A 16,147-nucleotide genomic window follows, 5' to 3' on the forward strand; every position below is an offset into this window, starting at 1 on the left:
TTGAGTATCTATTACCCTTAACCACTTCACCCAGTCATCTTTCAATGAACATTCAGGTTGAATTCATGTTTTGGTCATTGTAATAGAACAGCTGTGAATACAGCAGTGCATGTATTCTTCCAAATCAGTGTTTGTGTATGTCTTGCCAAATGTGCAAGGTCAGATAGCATTTGCATTTTCACTCACTTTCTTAAGGAATCTTCATACCATCTTCCTTAGGGGCTGCACCAGTTTGCATTCTCACCAAAGGTTCACCAGAATTCCTTTCTTAGCAGAGAATTTTTCCCAGCATCTATTATTTCTAATCTTCTTGTGGGGAGTCATTCTCAAATGTGTGAGGTGACATTTCACTGTGGTTTTAATTAACATTTCCCTAATAATAAGTGATGTCAGGCTTTTTTTGTTGTTTCCCCTCTGTGGATTATCTGTATGTCTTCTTTGGAGAAGTGTCATGTCTTTTGCCCACTTTTTAACTGGGTTGTTTGGCTTTACTGTTGTAGGATTTTAAGACATATGTATTTCACTTATTACTCCCTTGTCAGATGCATGATACACAAATCTCTTCCCCAAATGCTAGGATGTCTTTTTATTTTTACGGCACTATCTTTCAATGTGTAAGAGCTTTTTAATTTGATATAGTTGCACTTATTTATTCTTGCTTTTGTTTCTCTTGGCAATGGGGCTGAATTTCTAATACATTTTCAATGCCAGGATCTTGGAGTGTATCACCTACATCTTCTTCTGTGCATTTTATGTTTTGGAGTCTGATATCAAATCCATTCAGAGATAATTTTGGTGTATGGTGTTAACTGATGTTCTAGTTTCATTTTTTAAAAAAAATTTTATTATCTTTATTTATTGGATAGAGAAAGCCAGAAATCTAGAGGGAAGGGGGCTATAAAGAAAGAGAGAGACAGATAGACACCTGAAGCCCTGCTTCACCACTTGCAAAGCTTTCCCCTGCAGATGGGGGCTGGGGGCTCAAACCCTGGTCCTTGCACACTGTAATATGTGTGCTTAACCAGGTACGCCACCACCCGGCCCCTAGTTTCATTATTTTATTTTACATGTGACAGTCTAATTTTTTCAATACCATTTGTTGAAGATGTATTCTGTCTCTCATTATATGGTATTGGCAACTTTGACATAGATTAGATGTCAATATATGTTGGGGTTAATTCCTGGGCTCTCTATTACTTTGGGGTGTGTATGTGTGTGTGTGTGTGTGTGTGTGTGTGTGTGTTTATTTTTGTTCTAATACCAAACTTTTAATTTCTATTACTTTATTAGTATAGTTTGTAGCAAGAAAGCATAATACCTGTACTTTGCTTTTCTCTCATAATTATTTTGATTATTTGTGGTCTTTTGTGGTTTCATATAGATTTTAGAATTCTTTGTTCTGTTTTGTCAAAGAATGTAATTGGAACTGTAATTGGTGTTTTTAAGATTTTTTTTTAAAGAAAGTGATTTATTGGCTTGTAAACAATTTGAGTTGGGAAATTTGATGGCAAGGTCCACCACTGGATTTTTGATAGGGGTTTTATTAAATCTATAAATTGCTTTAGCTAATATCATTTTACTTTTAATGCTTATTAAAATTACTTAACATTTCAATATGTTCTTTCTATCCATAAACATTGGATATCCTTTCCTTTCCTGGTGTCTTTTTAAATTTCTTTTAACAATGTCCATTATTTTTATATTATAAAGGTCTTTCACCTCTTTTATTAGATTCACTCTGAGGTATTTTATCTTTTCTGGCATAATTGTAAATGAAGTTGTCTTCTTGATTTCTCTTTCCTCAGACTTATTGTTTGTGTATAGAAATGACCCTGGGTCCATACTCCCAGAGGGATAAAGAATAGGAAAGCTATCAGAGGAGAGGATGGGATATGGAGTTCTGGTGGTGGGAGAGGATGGGATATGGAGTTCTGGTGGTGGGAATTGTGTGGAGTTGTACCCTCTCTTATCCTATGGTTCTGTCAATGTTCCCATTTTATAAATATAAAATAAAAAAAAAGAAATGCAACAGATTGATATGTATTATTTTCTATGCTGCTGTCTTACTGAATTAACTGATAGTTTTAGTAGTTTTGGGTGGAGTCTTTAGGGATTTTCTATGTATCATCTACAAATGGTTATTGTTTAACATCTCTTTCAGTTGGTCAGAACCAGTACTTCCAGTACTTTACTGATTAGTACTGGTGATAATGGACATATGAATTGTTCATGAATTAGCAGACATTAGTTCTGATGTTAGATAGCTTGCTGTGAAGTAGATTAGCAAAGCATCTCTGCTCATGGGCTTTAGAATGAATCTCACTTTGGTTGGCATATTGATCTTCCTGTCTGTAAGCTTTATTATCCTGGGAGAGTTAGTTTTACTGTTTGTACTCAGTTTTCCCACATAAAAATATTGTGGACTGGGGTGGGAGAGATAGCATAATGGTTATGCAAAAAAAATTCGGGAGTCTGGCGGTAGTGCAGCAGGTTAAGAGCACGTGGCATGAAGCGCAAGGACCAGCCTAAGTATTCCGGTTCAAGCCCCTGGCTTCCCACCTGCAGGGGAGTCGCTTCACAAGTGGTGAAGCAGGTCTGCAGGTATCTGTCTTTCTCTCCCCCTCTCTGTCTTCCCCTCCTCTATCCATTTCTCTCTGTCCTATCTAACAATGATGACACCAATAACAACAACAATAATAACTACAACAGCAGTTAAAAAAACAAGGGCAACAAAAGGGAAAATAAATAAAAATAAAAATAAATTCATGTCTGAGGTTCTGAAGTCCCCTGCATGACCATAAACCAGAGCTGAACAGTGCTCTGGTAAAAAAAAAAAAATGATTATGTACTGAACATATACCCCCTTCATTCATATGCTTCAGCATAACTCCCAGTTTGATGGCATCAGGAGGTGGAAATTTCATAGTGTAGTTAGGTAATGAGGATGTATTCCTCACAAATGGGTGATTTTATAGAAAGAGATACAAGAGTTGGGGAGATAGGATAGTGGTTATGCAAAAAGACATTCCTGCATGAGACTTCAAAATTCCAGGTTCAAACCCCACCACCATCATCAGCATAAACCAGAGCTGAGCCATGTTTAGTCTTTCTCTTTCTGTGTACTTCTCTCATTAAAATAAAGCAAATAAAAATATGTTTTAAAAAGTGAGATACAAGAAGCTTGCTTTTTCTGTATATTATTCTGGTTACTACTCATGCATAACAAATTGCACTCAAACTTGGCAGTTTAACACGATCTTTCTACTGGGTTTATGGATAATTAGTAAAGCCTTGGGACCCTTAGAATATTACTAAAATAGACTTCCTAGCTTCTTCCAACATAAAGACACCAAATCTCATCTATTTTTACTTTTAGTTTCCTGATTATTAAATAATTTGTTCTACTTTATATCTTAATGCTTTTCAGCCACCAAGTTGCAGATACTACCATGACACCACTCTAACTTCAGTGGGCAGACACGACCTCTCCAATGTGTCCTGGAACCCCACCTCACCAGAGCCCTACCCTACTTGGGAAAGATAGAAACAGGCTGGGAGTATGGATCGACCTGTCAACGCCCATATCCAGCAGAGAAGCAATTACAGAAATCAGACCTCCCACTTTCTGCACCCCGAAAAGAATTTTGGTTCATAGTCCCAGAGGGATAAAGACTACAGACCCTTCCAGTGGAGGGGAGCTATATGGAATTCTGATGGTGGGACTTGTACCCATCTTATCCCACAATCTTGCCGATCATTATTAAATCACTAATAAAAATATTTAAATATTTTTTGTAAATAGGTATAGGGAGAACAGCTTGTCTCTTCACAATAACTGGGGTGTGAGGTAAGACTTAGAGTCTTAACTAAAATCTTTAATTAGAAACTGGAGATATCTTTAATTAATGTCAGCTAATGTTGATTAGAGCTGCTGAGTGTCTACCTGTGACTTTTACATGTGATTTATGTTTCTTTCAAGCATGGTGGGCTTGGGACAGTTAAATTTCCTGTTTTTCAGTTCATAGTTCTCGTGACAGCCCTACAATGGACAAGGTGGGATTATATGGCTTTTCATGGCTTAGCCAGAGAAGCTAAACAGTTACTTGTACTGCACTCTGTTTTAAGTGAGTCACTCAGGTTGGCTGACTCAAGGTGAAGGGATATAGACCTAATCTCTCAACCAGAGAAGTACTGAAGAATGTGTGACATGCTTTTAAAAAGCATCCTGTATAGTGCTGAAACCCTTAACTGAGGTAACTGAGGTAATGAATGGTATATGGTCATGGTGTACCTAGAAAAGAAAAAGCAAACAGGTTTGAAGAATAAACCTTGGTGAACTCCAGTTCTGAAAGGTCAGGCAGACAGAAAGTCTAGCAAAGAGTGACAAGGTATGACTAAATAGGTAAGAGAAAATCTGCAAAGAGCAAAAGCCAATTGGGAAATAAAAAGTGTTTCATTTAAGAGGAGTGATCAACACTATCAAGTACTTCTAAAAGGTTGAATGAGATATGGACTGAAGTTGACCATTGCCTTTGTCATGTGGAAGTCACTGCTAACCTTGGGAAGAGAGATTACCAGAAAGTGGTAACTGCATTCTTCAACTCTAATTTTTTTTTTTTTTTTTTTTGGCTGCTAGCCCCAAGGTCTTGGCTATGTCATTTTAAACTCTTCAGGATTGAGAAGAACACGTTGATTTAATTGGTTTGGTTTTGTCACCTCACATAGCCATGGAAGCTTTACCAAATATTTTTTGCTGATAGAATTTATATAAAAATGCCACTATCTTCGTAATGTTCAGATTTACTAGCTTTATTTATAGTGGACATTATTTGCACTATAATTGCCTGTAAACATATTTTGAAGAGTTCATTTATAGCACACCTTATCTATGATGAACTTCAATGAGCATAGCTTCCATTGATAAACAGGTGGCAAATATCAGTCTGTTTCCTTAATTAAATATGTTATAGATGAGAAGGATTTGTTTAGTAAGCTTTTAATTTTTTGAAGAATTAAAACAATACAAAATGAATATTAAAAGAAAGTGATGAAAACAGTCTCTAGCTGAGTAAGAGCAAGAGATCAGCTCACTTAATGATGGCCTTTTGGGGCCACTATCAGACCACCCCATCTCCTGGGGTCCTAGACAGGGAACCCTTGGCCTCCCCCACAGATAATATGGGCCTAGGCCTCTAATAGATCCATCTCTTTACCATCACTGGTCATTCCCACGGGGAATGCCAGGACTGCACCCTCACTATGAACTATGGTAGGGATTATCCCACTATCTAAAGGGAGGCGCTGTTATCCTACTCTACCACTTGAGGAACACTGGTTCTGAAATGAGTGCAGCCTAAAAAATTCCCAGCTGTGACTATGGACTGTGAGCTCAGTCTGATAGGGACTCAGGCTTTTGTGCTAAATATAAATAGATATGGGTCCCATGTTAGATCACTGTACTAAACACATAATTACATTTATATATCTTTTTCAGGTCTGTGAGCAATTCTCTGCCCTAATCCTACTTCCTACTTCTACTCAACTCTGACACCATATTTCCAGAAATATTTCTAGTCCACCCCCAGTTAGCTATCAAGGTCAAGCAAAGATTGACCTAGGAATATTCCTAAAACATACTTCTTAGCTTCCTTCTACCACATTCATGTGCTCTATTCCTACTTTATGGTTCTTGTTCATTAAACATTTTGTCCTACTTTATATCTTACCACCTTTCAGCCACCAAGTTGTGATGCTACCATGATCCCATTTTGACTTCTCTTGGTAGATGACTTCACCAATGCTTTCTAAAACCTCACCTCTCCAGAGCCCTACCCAACTAGGGAAAGATAGATGCAGGCTGGGAATATGGATCCTCCTGCCAATGTCCATGTCCAGTGGAGAAGCAATTACAGAACTCAGAACTCCCACTTTCAGCACCCCAAAAATAATAGTGGTTCATGCTTCCAGAGGAATAAACAATAGGGAAGTTTCCAGTGGAGGGGGATGGGACACAGAACTCTGGTGGTAGGAACTATATGGAATTATACCCCTGTTATCTTACAATCTTGTAAATCAATATTAAATCACTAATAAAAAGAAAGAAAGAAAACAGTATCTATGTTTTTCAGAGATAACATATTTGTTTCACAGATATTTTTAATAGTTTGGATAAAGACAGCATATGGTTATGCCAAAAGACCTTCATGCCTGAGACTCCAAACCCCCAAGTTCAGTCCCCCCATACCTCCAAAACCAAGCACTGAGTAATGCTCTGGTAAATAAACAAACAAACAAAAATTAAAGTAAAAAAAATGGAATAAAATTTGGGTAAGATTGAAGACTTGCAACAGTTGACTATATATATATATATATATATATATATATATATATATGTAAATCCTTGATCTGTGTGTCTTTATAAACATCTCTCATTCAATACATTCTCTGCTCTGCAGCTCTGGAGATAAGGGCATACAGTCTTCTTCACTAGTTTCTTCCTTTTTTTTCCTGCAAATGTTGGTGAAGGATTTGAGATAAGGGAATTCTCCTCCCCCTTCTCCACTTAAGACAGTCTCTTTGTAGCCTTCACATCCTCTCTGAGACTCTAAGTCTCATTAATCCTGGTCTTGGTTTTCACCAACCTTGGAGGTGGTAAGCAGTTGGAGCTATCAACCTCTGGGGCACTTCACATTCCCACTGATTTCCTCAACATCTCCATCACCTGTGTTTAAATGTATCCCAGAACTAAGATCCACTGGCTTAAGTACATAAGTAATTTCCATTTTTCTAGATGGGCCTTGACACATCATATATGTATTTTCCTCTTCTGCTCAAGATACCAATTCCTAATACTCAAGTATGTGAATTAACAGCTACATCCCACTACTTCCTGGCTACCACAAGAAGGAGGAGTTGGGTGTATAGACAACTACAGATCTTTCAGACTTCGCTTGCATTGATAAGGAATTGTGGAATATGAACCCTCGCATGAGAAAGACTGGGTAAAGACTCCCTGTTTTTGTGTTCCTCACAGACTATGTTGGGCGTTCACATGTTATCTAAGTTCTTATAAACCTCACTTTCCTCATCTGTGATGTACAGATGATAATTTTTCTACTTCATATGGCTAGGATGGTTTCAGAGAGTGATATACTCAAGCTACTCAGGACAGTATTTACACATTACCAGTGTTACAGAGAAGATGCCAATGTTAATTACACAAGTCTTTTTTTTTTTTTTTTTTACAGCCTAAGTCTCTGCAGTTGGCATTACTCATGTCAGGAGGCATCTATGAGGCGATAGCAAGGATTTGCTGGCACTTTACCATCAGAGAGTACGAAAAGCAAATCACTCATTTTAAGAGTCAAGCTGGGCACAGGCTGTATAGCCCTGCTGTGGCGTTCATCTTGCTTTTTGGCCCTGTTCTCACTACTGGAATATGGAGTAATATGCAGGCAGGGAAGAGTGAGTCTGACTGCTACAAATACTATAAATAATTAATGGGTCAATTCCCCTTCCTTGAGGCAGAATTAGTGAATTCATTGACGACTGCTTGGATTGGAAAGTAGGTTTAATGACATCTATCCTGCCTTTTTCTACTCTCCTATCTTCAACTTTCTTTCCTCAAATGTTGGAATAATTTGCAGCACCATCTTATAACTTTCTCTGACATTTCCAACAAATTGTGCTTGCAGTGGTATACATTTAATTTCCAGGTGCCCCAGCAGAAGAATTTCACAAAGAATATCTCCTCCAGGCACTTGCCCCAAATAACACCCTGCCGGTGGCACTCTTGTTTTGCAGGAGCACTTGGAGCTCTGTGGGACTCTGTGGGACTGCTTGGGCTGTGCCTTTCTTTGACTTAAGACTGGTTTCATTAACAAGCATGTTCACACTTCAACCGGAACATTTAAAATAACACCCGTACAAAGTGTTTAGTGTCTAGTTAATTATTAAGTCTCTGGGCTTGAATTATTCAAGCAAAATTGATTGGGTTCAACCTGCTTCCTTCTCTTTGTGCTTTATTATTTTTCTTAAATAAAAATAAGTTCTCCCCTCTGCTCTCTAAATAGTGTGGAAAAGGTTATTAAGCAACCATCAATATTCTGGACTGTGGGTGGTACCCAAGGGTTAACAAAACAAGTAAAGAGAAGACTGGCAGTTTGACTCTTTCCAAAAATGCCTGCCTGCATAGCATGTACTTCTATTGCTAATCAGCATTTATTAAAACCTAACAAGTTTTCCTTCTCTCCTTTAAAGTATTTTTTTGTAATTTGGGCAAGTCGGTATCTTTGAGTCACTTCTGTGGTTTACAAGTAGAATAACTTGCTTTTTTCTTTGTTACTGTATCTCATGGTTAAATCAAAGTTAAAAAGTCTTGTCACTATGAAAAACCACGTTGTTAAAGAATATTTACTGACGTGAAAAGACGTTCATAATAAATTAAGAGAAAACTACTTTTTATTATCTATCATTCTTGTTAAAGTGTATAGAAGACTTGACTTATAAACATTGATTTTTTAAAATTATCTGATTCATTTTTTACTTTCTGTTTTATTTGATAGAAATTGAGAGTGGAGTAGGAGATGGAGAAAGAGAAAGATAGACACCTGCTGACCTGCTTCATTGCTCATGAAATATTCCTCTTGCAGGTGGAAGCCGGGGCTCAAATCTGGGTCCCTGTGCATGGTAATATGTGCACTTAACTGGGTGTTCCACCACCTGGACCCCTGGTTATTATCTGTTTTAGAATTGACTTTTTCCTTTTCTGTGACCTTTATAATTAGACGACACACACACAGATGTCATAGCTAGGAAGGATTGATCTTCTAAGTATCACTCATCTATCAAGAGCATATTGGAATGATTTTGTCTGTATTTAAGTCAGGCAGGTGTAGATTTGGATAACAGAGATTTCATAAGATATTCACAACATTTTGTGAGCCACATCAACTTGAGTTGTGTCTGCTAGACTTCGTTTTTAGCTTTCATTTCTATGCCTTTATATCTAACCCTCCCTCAGCTTATTTATTATTAAGATGTAAGAAGATGCAACTGTGGACATTAGCTCACAGTTAAAACTTAACTGCCCCAGGAAGGAATGTAACATGATTGTATTCTGGAGAAAATCATAAAGGAGATGGAGGTTTTGAGAGGAAATGCAGTGACCTAGATGACTGATACTCATAGTTGTGGGACCTTTCATGAAAAATTGGGACGCAGAGCTCTTCTATTACTAAGATTTGAAAACAGACAAATACTGGCTTCAGATGCATCAGGGACTGCAGCTACATGATGAGTTGCTTTTGCTGGTCAGTATTGCATTGTGCCAGTGGATCATGAATGTGTGTGTATGTGCTTGAGTAGAAAAAATAAAGTTTGATGACAAGGCATGAACTGTCTAAAATTCCTTTCCGTGGCTAGAACCTCTGTAGGTGATAACTTTGGCTGGGAATAAACACAACTAGAAAGTAGGGAGGAAAAAAATTGTGTTTCAGAAAAAAAGGGTTGGGAGTGTGTGTGTGGAAATGGAGGCATTCTATCTTCCTTGCCCACATTCATGACTTAGATGGCAGCGTGTGCAAATTTGTCACTGCTCGACTCCTGGCAAATGGTAAAAAAGGGGCTCAAAAAGTGGTAGGATTAGACGCCCCAGAAATTACTCTGAATTCGGGGGGCAGTTGAGGAGCAGGTTGGGGTAGTGAGAGAGGCAGCGTTTTATGGATCTGCTGGAAAACTAAAGCCTTCTGCTTCTGGGCCTCCTTAACGAATGTGTCAGACAGGTGGTGCCTCCAAAGGCGGGGAAGAAGCTCAGCTCAGCGATCCGTAGAAGCCTCAGGGAACCGGGGACAGCAGCTAGGCGTTGGCGCAGCTCCCAGCCCGCGCCCTGGTCCTCCCGCCTCCACATCCTCCTCCCCAGCCGCCGCGGCCTCCCCCCAGTCCTCCCGTATCCCTGCATTCCACGTTGCGGCAGCCGCAGCCCCGGCGCTCCCCGCCACTCGCGGTGCTGCAGCCCCCGCGCCCGCGCCCACTCGTGGGCTTCGGCTGCGCTCGGCTCGGCCCGGCCCGGCCGCAGGACCCGACCTGGCTCGGGCCTTCGGGCGCGCGCGAGCGCGGGGCGGGGGGAGCGGGCGCGCCCGCGAGCGTGTGGGAGGGGGCGGGGGCCGCCATATTGGATCCTGACTGGGCGAGCCTCCGCCTGCGAGCGGCGGGGCCGGGGGAGCCTCGCGGAGCCCAGGGCGCGAGCGCGAGAGGACGGGGAAGGCGGGGGAGGGGTGGGACGGAGAGGAAGGGAGTGGCTGCGAGCCGGGCTGCCGCAGCCTCCGGTCTCCACACCCGCGGCACCAACCCCTCCTCCTGCGCCGCGGCCGCCTCCCTCCTCGCCGGGGAAAGATGCCCTTAACACAGGGGTGTGAAGAAGACGGAGAAGTCGCTGCTGGAGCCGCCCGCGCCGCCGCCGCCTGCGTCCTCTGAATCCAGAAGAGCACCCCCCCACACTTCGCCTGGGCGGCGGGCGGCCGCGCTGCGGGTGCAGGAAAGCCCGGGGTGTCCGCCCTGCGCGGCGCGGCCCAGGCCGGCGGGAGAGCGACCACCGACATGGAGCGGGCTCGGCGGGCCGAGTAGCCGCAGCTCCCGGAGCCCCAGGCGCGAGCGCCGCGCGCTGCCCGCCGCCCGCGTCCCCATCCCCGGCCGCACAGCCAAGCCAGGCCCTGGAGAAGCGGGGAGAAAAATGAAGAGTTTCCATCGGAATCCGTTGGAAATAGAACAAACTGCAAAGCCTTAAAAAAAAAAAAAAAAGCAGGATCTGGGCCGGAGAAAGGAAAAGCCTCCTCGGGGCAGACTTGGCTTGCTCGGAGCCGGGGGGCTGCTTCAGGGACCTCGCCCTCTCCCTTCCCCGCCGGAGAAACAGCCGCGGATGCAGGATCCAAGTGGTGGCTGGAGGATTTGCAGCCGAGTGTTGGGCTCTCCCTCCCCCTTATATACATTCGGTCTTCTTTTCCCCCTCCGTTTCCGATTTGCCTTCTTCCTGGGAAGTGAATCGCTGATGCACATCGGACTTAATTCATTAATGATGCAACAGGATTCGTTTCAGGATTATGTTGCACGAGTTGAATTTTGAATGAAGAAGAGTTTTTTTTTTTTTTTTTCAAAGAAGTGTCGACGCTTTGGCTCGCTGTACTTTTAATTATTTTATTTAAATATATGACTTAACTATTATTCTTTTAAAATGCATTAAATATATATATATTTTTATGGTAACTGGCCCTCGAAATAGATGTATATGTGCGAAATTGAGGACGCATCGGTTAAGTGAGGCTGCTGCTGGTATTGGATGTTAAATTCAACACTGGCGTTGAGTGACAGTTGTTTGAAGAACAAGTGGTTTATTTTTCAAACCACGCCTTTGGACATTTAGGCCCAAATAGCCCTAGTGAAAAAAATCGCAATCATTATTTAAAGGAAAGCCAGCCGCAACTGAAGCAAACATGTCTGGAGAAGTGCGTTTGAGGCAGTTGGAGCAGTTTATTTTGGATGGGCCCGCTCAGACCAATGGGCAGTGCTTTAGCGTGGAGACCTTACTGGATATTCTCATCTGCCTTTATGATGAATGCAATAATTCTCCACTGAGAAGAGAGAAGAACATTCTTGAATACCTAGAATGGGGTAAGTTCATATGAAAAATGCAAATTCGTAAGCTGGGCACTATGATTTGTCTGAGAGTTTTCGTAACTAGACGTTCCATTATGTAATGAGTGTATAAATATATGCTAAGTGTGTGTAATACATACACTATTTATTTACAGTATATATTTAAAATAGTTATATTTTATATCACATATGATGTGTACAGTATATTAATGCTGTTGACTCTATGCAGTACAAGAATAGACACCAGTTTGCCAAGTTTTTTTTTTCCCCCCCTTGTTGTCGTTGGTCATTTTCCAAGAGTCAAATCGTGCCACTCATTGTTGCCTTGACTTGATGTGGATCTTATGGGAAAGAATTATTTATGTTTTTAGGTCAGCAGTAAAAGCTCTTAAATAACTCTGGTGGGCAAAATGGCTTATTACTCATAGCTGCCTAATGCGTGGTTGTTTGGGTACATTCAGTTGAAAGGTACTTATTCATGGATACCTTCCTTTACCAGACTTTGGAAATCCCTCTCCAAGTGGGAGGAGGATATTGCAAGAGCTTGGGTCAATAGGGACTCTGAAAGTTGTCATCAGAGAGGTTTATTCCTAAGCAAAGGGAATTACTAAACATGGACTTTCCAAAAATGGTCATGTTGGTAAGCTGGCAAAACAAATAATTGACAAAGAAAAATTGTGTTGGTTCTTGGTGGGGAATGTTTTAGGAGTAGCACCTGCCCGAGAGTGAGACTTACTCTCAATTTAATTCCAATCCAAAGTGGTGAAATTTCTGTCTTAATTCTCCCAAAGACAAATGAGATTTAGAAGATCTGCTGGAGTGAACAGATCAACGAGGAGAGCAAATGCTCCATGTGACCTTCAGGCTTGAAGGTTTGGCTTAAGTTCTCCTTACCTTTGACCACGTTTGACATCCAGCAACTCCTTGTTGGGAAGATACATACACCTCATCACCCAGGCCTACTTGTGTGCATTGGCTTTTAAAGGGTATTAGCTAAATGAGTTTATTATATCTTTTGTACACTAGTCATTTCCATGTGTTGGGAAGTCATTATACTGAACTGTCTTTATTGTCAAGAAAAGCCTTATTTTCCTGAATAGAAGTTAATTGATGATTCTCTCTCTCTCTCTCTTTTCAAATATGAAATTTATTAAAGTTTGTCAGGTAAATCACTTAATCACGTTCCAGGTCTGCCAGAACATAATAACTTTATTCAGCTTGCCAGTGTCAGAAGTTTTCTAGCAACTTGAAGTCATGAAATGTGTGTGTGTGTTTGGGTAGGGGTGTGTGTGTCTACTTGCACATATGAAGAGAGTGATTTGTCCTTTTTTTTTTTAAGTTTAGACTACCAGGCGCATATTGGTAATGTAAGAATTCTAAGCTATCTTTGATGTGACTTCTTCTGTCTTTATGAAGACAGTTTGGGCTTTTGGTACTGGTTTTGTGTCTTTACTTTCACACAGAGCATAGGTGTATAATGCATGTAGAGTTCTGTGTCCCATCGAGAGCTTTTTGAAGGCCTAAAGGAAAGGTTTGAGTATTTTTGATGTTCTACCTACCGACTGAGCTATCCAGGCTCTTTGGTTTGAGTATTTTTGATATGACAGTTTCAGTTCTTGAATTGCGGTTTCATAATGACACTAGTCTGTGGCTATGGTTGTCTTTTAATACCTGTTCTTTCCCATTTGCCAAATGGTGAGACAATTCTTAGCTAATAGAATTTTAAAATTGTGGTAAAGAAGAATTTCCTCAATTGTCTTTTGGCTCTTAGAATTTATGTGGTCCTTTGATGCTATGAGACATTTTGATGTATTGTCAAGAATGATTTAGGTATATTTCCCACAAATTACATTTTTTGAACTTTGTTTCTTATATGTGTAATGTAACTTGCTTATATATTTAAGCTAAAGAACCTAAAGCAAAGTGAGTATTTGACCAAATAAGTTTCATTCTGTTAACATTTTAGATAATTTCAAACCAAGACTTCTCACAGTTTAAAGGAAATTACATTTTAGTAGTATTACTCATTGTGTCTTTTTCAAAGTTTGACATACGGTGCAACAAAAATACAGTTTCTTAAGTAAACTCTTCTTGTGTTTCATAGTAATGAGAATGAGAGACTAGAAATTTTAATTACTTTGTATACTTTTGGACTGGACTATGTTTGTTATGTCTCAGGCATTTTTTGACTTCAAATATGAGGTCTTGGAAGCTAGTATTATTAGCAACCACAGAAGTTTGGGGTAAGAATACAGAAAATCAAGACTAGAAAGCTGTTTAGAGATGTATTGTGAACAGCTATCTTTTTATTTGAGAATTTAGGTTACTTAAGAGTTCCAGTTGTTGTTTCATGTATGTGCTGAAATTGACCAGCTCTCCATGTTTAAACTGAGGACAACGTTGTTGGGGAAATGTCGTTTTATTTTATCTCATTACCTAACAATAAATAAGAAGCAAATTATACTAAGGAAATATCCAGATAGTAAGTTGACTTAAATTTTTTAAAACATATTTCTTTGGTGTCTGTGATATAAATTTCCAGAGATTGATTTGGTTGAAATATTAAAAATATTTAAGATTTAAATATTAAATATTAAAAATATTTGGGTTCAATGATATAATATTTAGTTTGATTTTTAAAGGTCCAATATTCAAAACACGAATGTTGTAGCATTCTGTCCTACATGCTATATATTTGTATTTGGCTTTTTATATTAATGAAAGTATTATTTAGATATGCCCAATTATTATGCTGATAGGCTACTTAAAAAAAAAGGGAGTCAGCCAAAATTTTGTTTTGCTTCATTTGCATCAGTTTAATTTTATTCTTAGTTGTGATTCACTTCACTTTTACATTGATAAAGTTAATGTTTTGGTCATTACAGTATCAGGGTAATAAGAAAACTGACAATTCAAAGTCAGATAAATAGTTTTCTCTTAGTGATAGCTTGAGGGAGGAAATAAGCAGATCTGGAGAGAGGAAGAGGGGATTAAGCCAATAAGCAACAGAGCAGGGAGATGAGTGCTTTAAGGTCATAGGTTACTACAGTTAACTACTAATTTGATAATGTATATTCTTTTCCACTTACATTCCATAAGATTCTGTTTCACCTCATTTTTTAAGTTCTTAAAATGATTACAGTTTTTATATTTATTAGTAGAATAATAGTTTTGGTGTCAGTGGTATAACACTGGGATGCTGTAGAACTTTTATTTTTTACAGACATGACAATCACTTTTATATTATAAACCAATTTATTAATTATAGAATGATTAATTTATCCATTGAATTGACTACTTTGAAATGGGAAGTTGAAATTTTAGGGAATTCTCCACCAATTTAGTTAAAATACAGATAAATACTACTCAGTTAAAAGAAACATAAAAGGATATTTGTATGTGGGTAGCTGGTGTTATTTTTTTCTTTTTTTATACTTCCTGAATCTTGGTCTTGGTAACATATTATTTAACTTATCCTTGATAATTAATTTTATTAATTTCATTGCTTATGCAGTGTGTACAAATACACAGGATAATCTGAGTGATATGCAAACTAATTAGAGCTTATCAACAGGCTTAAACTTTTCATTCAAGTGTTTTCTTTCATGTGTGCCTCAATTAAATGAGGTGATGATGGCTTGCTTTGAAGGGTCTGACTCTTTGCTAGGACACTTTGTTCCTTACTTCCTTCCACTGGTCTTCCTTTGAGCTTTCTGTGATTGGGGTTTACTAATCAGACCAAATTAGCAAAATGTTCACTTAGTGCAGATGCTGAAGGTTATTTTTATACAAGTTCCCAGTCACACATGTCATCAGAAACATGATTTTTGGGCACTTTTACTTCTCCGTTCTCCACATAATTATATAGTGTATGCCAAGAATGTAGTGAGTTGCAGATGATCCCACACAGTGCTGCCACAAAGGAGAAGCTTGCTCAGTAAGGTGGCTACTATTATTCCCCCCCCCCCTTTGGAAAAAAGGTTACATTGCTCCATGAATGAGGACCGGGTTAACACTTAACATTTAGGAATTATTTTTATATGGCAGTGTAAGGCATTCCTTAGTAGACAGTGTAAAAACAAATAGCATAGGGGGTTGGGTGGTAGCTCAGTGGGTTAAGCATACATGGTGCAAAGCAAGGATAGGCATAAGGACCCGGGTTCAAGCCTCCGGCTCCCCACCTGCGGGGGTTGGGGAGGGGTCACTTCACAAGTGGTGAAGCAGGTCTGCAGGTGTCTGTCAGTCTTTCTTTCCTTCTCTCTATCTCCCTCCTCTCTCGGTTTCTCTCTGTCCTATCCAACAACGACATCAACAACAATAATAATAACCACAACAAGGCTCAAACAGCAAGAGCAACAAAATGGGAAAAATGGCCTCCAGGAGCAGTGGATTCTTAGTGCAGGCACCAAGCCCCAGCAATAACCCTGGAGGCAAAAAACAAATTGCATATGTCAGGCATTTTCAGAAATATCCCACAGTTCTTAGAAGTGATCAATAT

The 16,147-nt window shown here is 39.7% G+C and overlaps 1 protein-coding gene across 17 annotated transcripts in view; it reads left to right on the plus strand.

Annotated features, from left to right (window-relative positions):
- Window positions 1-10,303: 10,303 nt before the first annotated feature.
- The window catches only part of CDC42BPA (CDC42 binding protein kinase alpha), a 244,023-nt gene continuing 238,179 nt past the window's right edge, over window positions 10,304-16,147 (plus strand). For all 17 annotated transcript variants that reach the window (XM_060192090.1, XM_060192086.1, XM_060192092.1 and 14 more), the window contains exon 1: window positions 10,304-11,664. In XM_060192090.1, coding sequence (XP_060048073.1) covers window positions 11,487-11,664 — 178 coding nt within the window. In that variant the 5' untranslated portion in view covers window positions 10,304-11,486. The remainder of the gene's footprint in view (window positions 11,665-16,147) is intronic.

The sequence above is a fragment of the Erinaceus europaeus genome, chromosome 6 (genome assembly GCF_950295315.1).
Source record: "Erinaceus europaeus chromosome 6, mEriEur2.1, whole genome shotgun sequence".
Classification (NCBI taxonomy): domain Eukaryota; kingdom Metazoa; phylum Chordata; class Mammalia; order Eulipotyphla; family Erinaceidae; genus Erinaceus; species Erinaceus europaeus.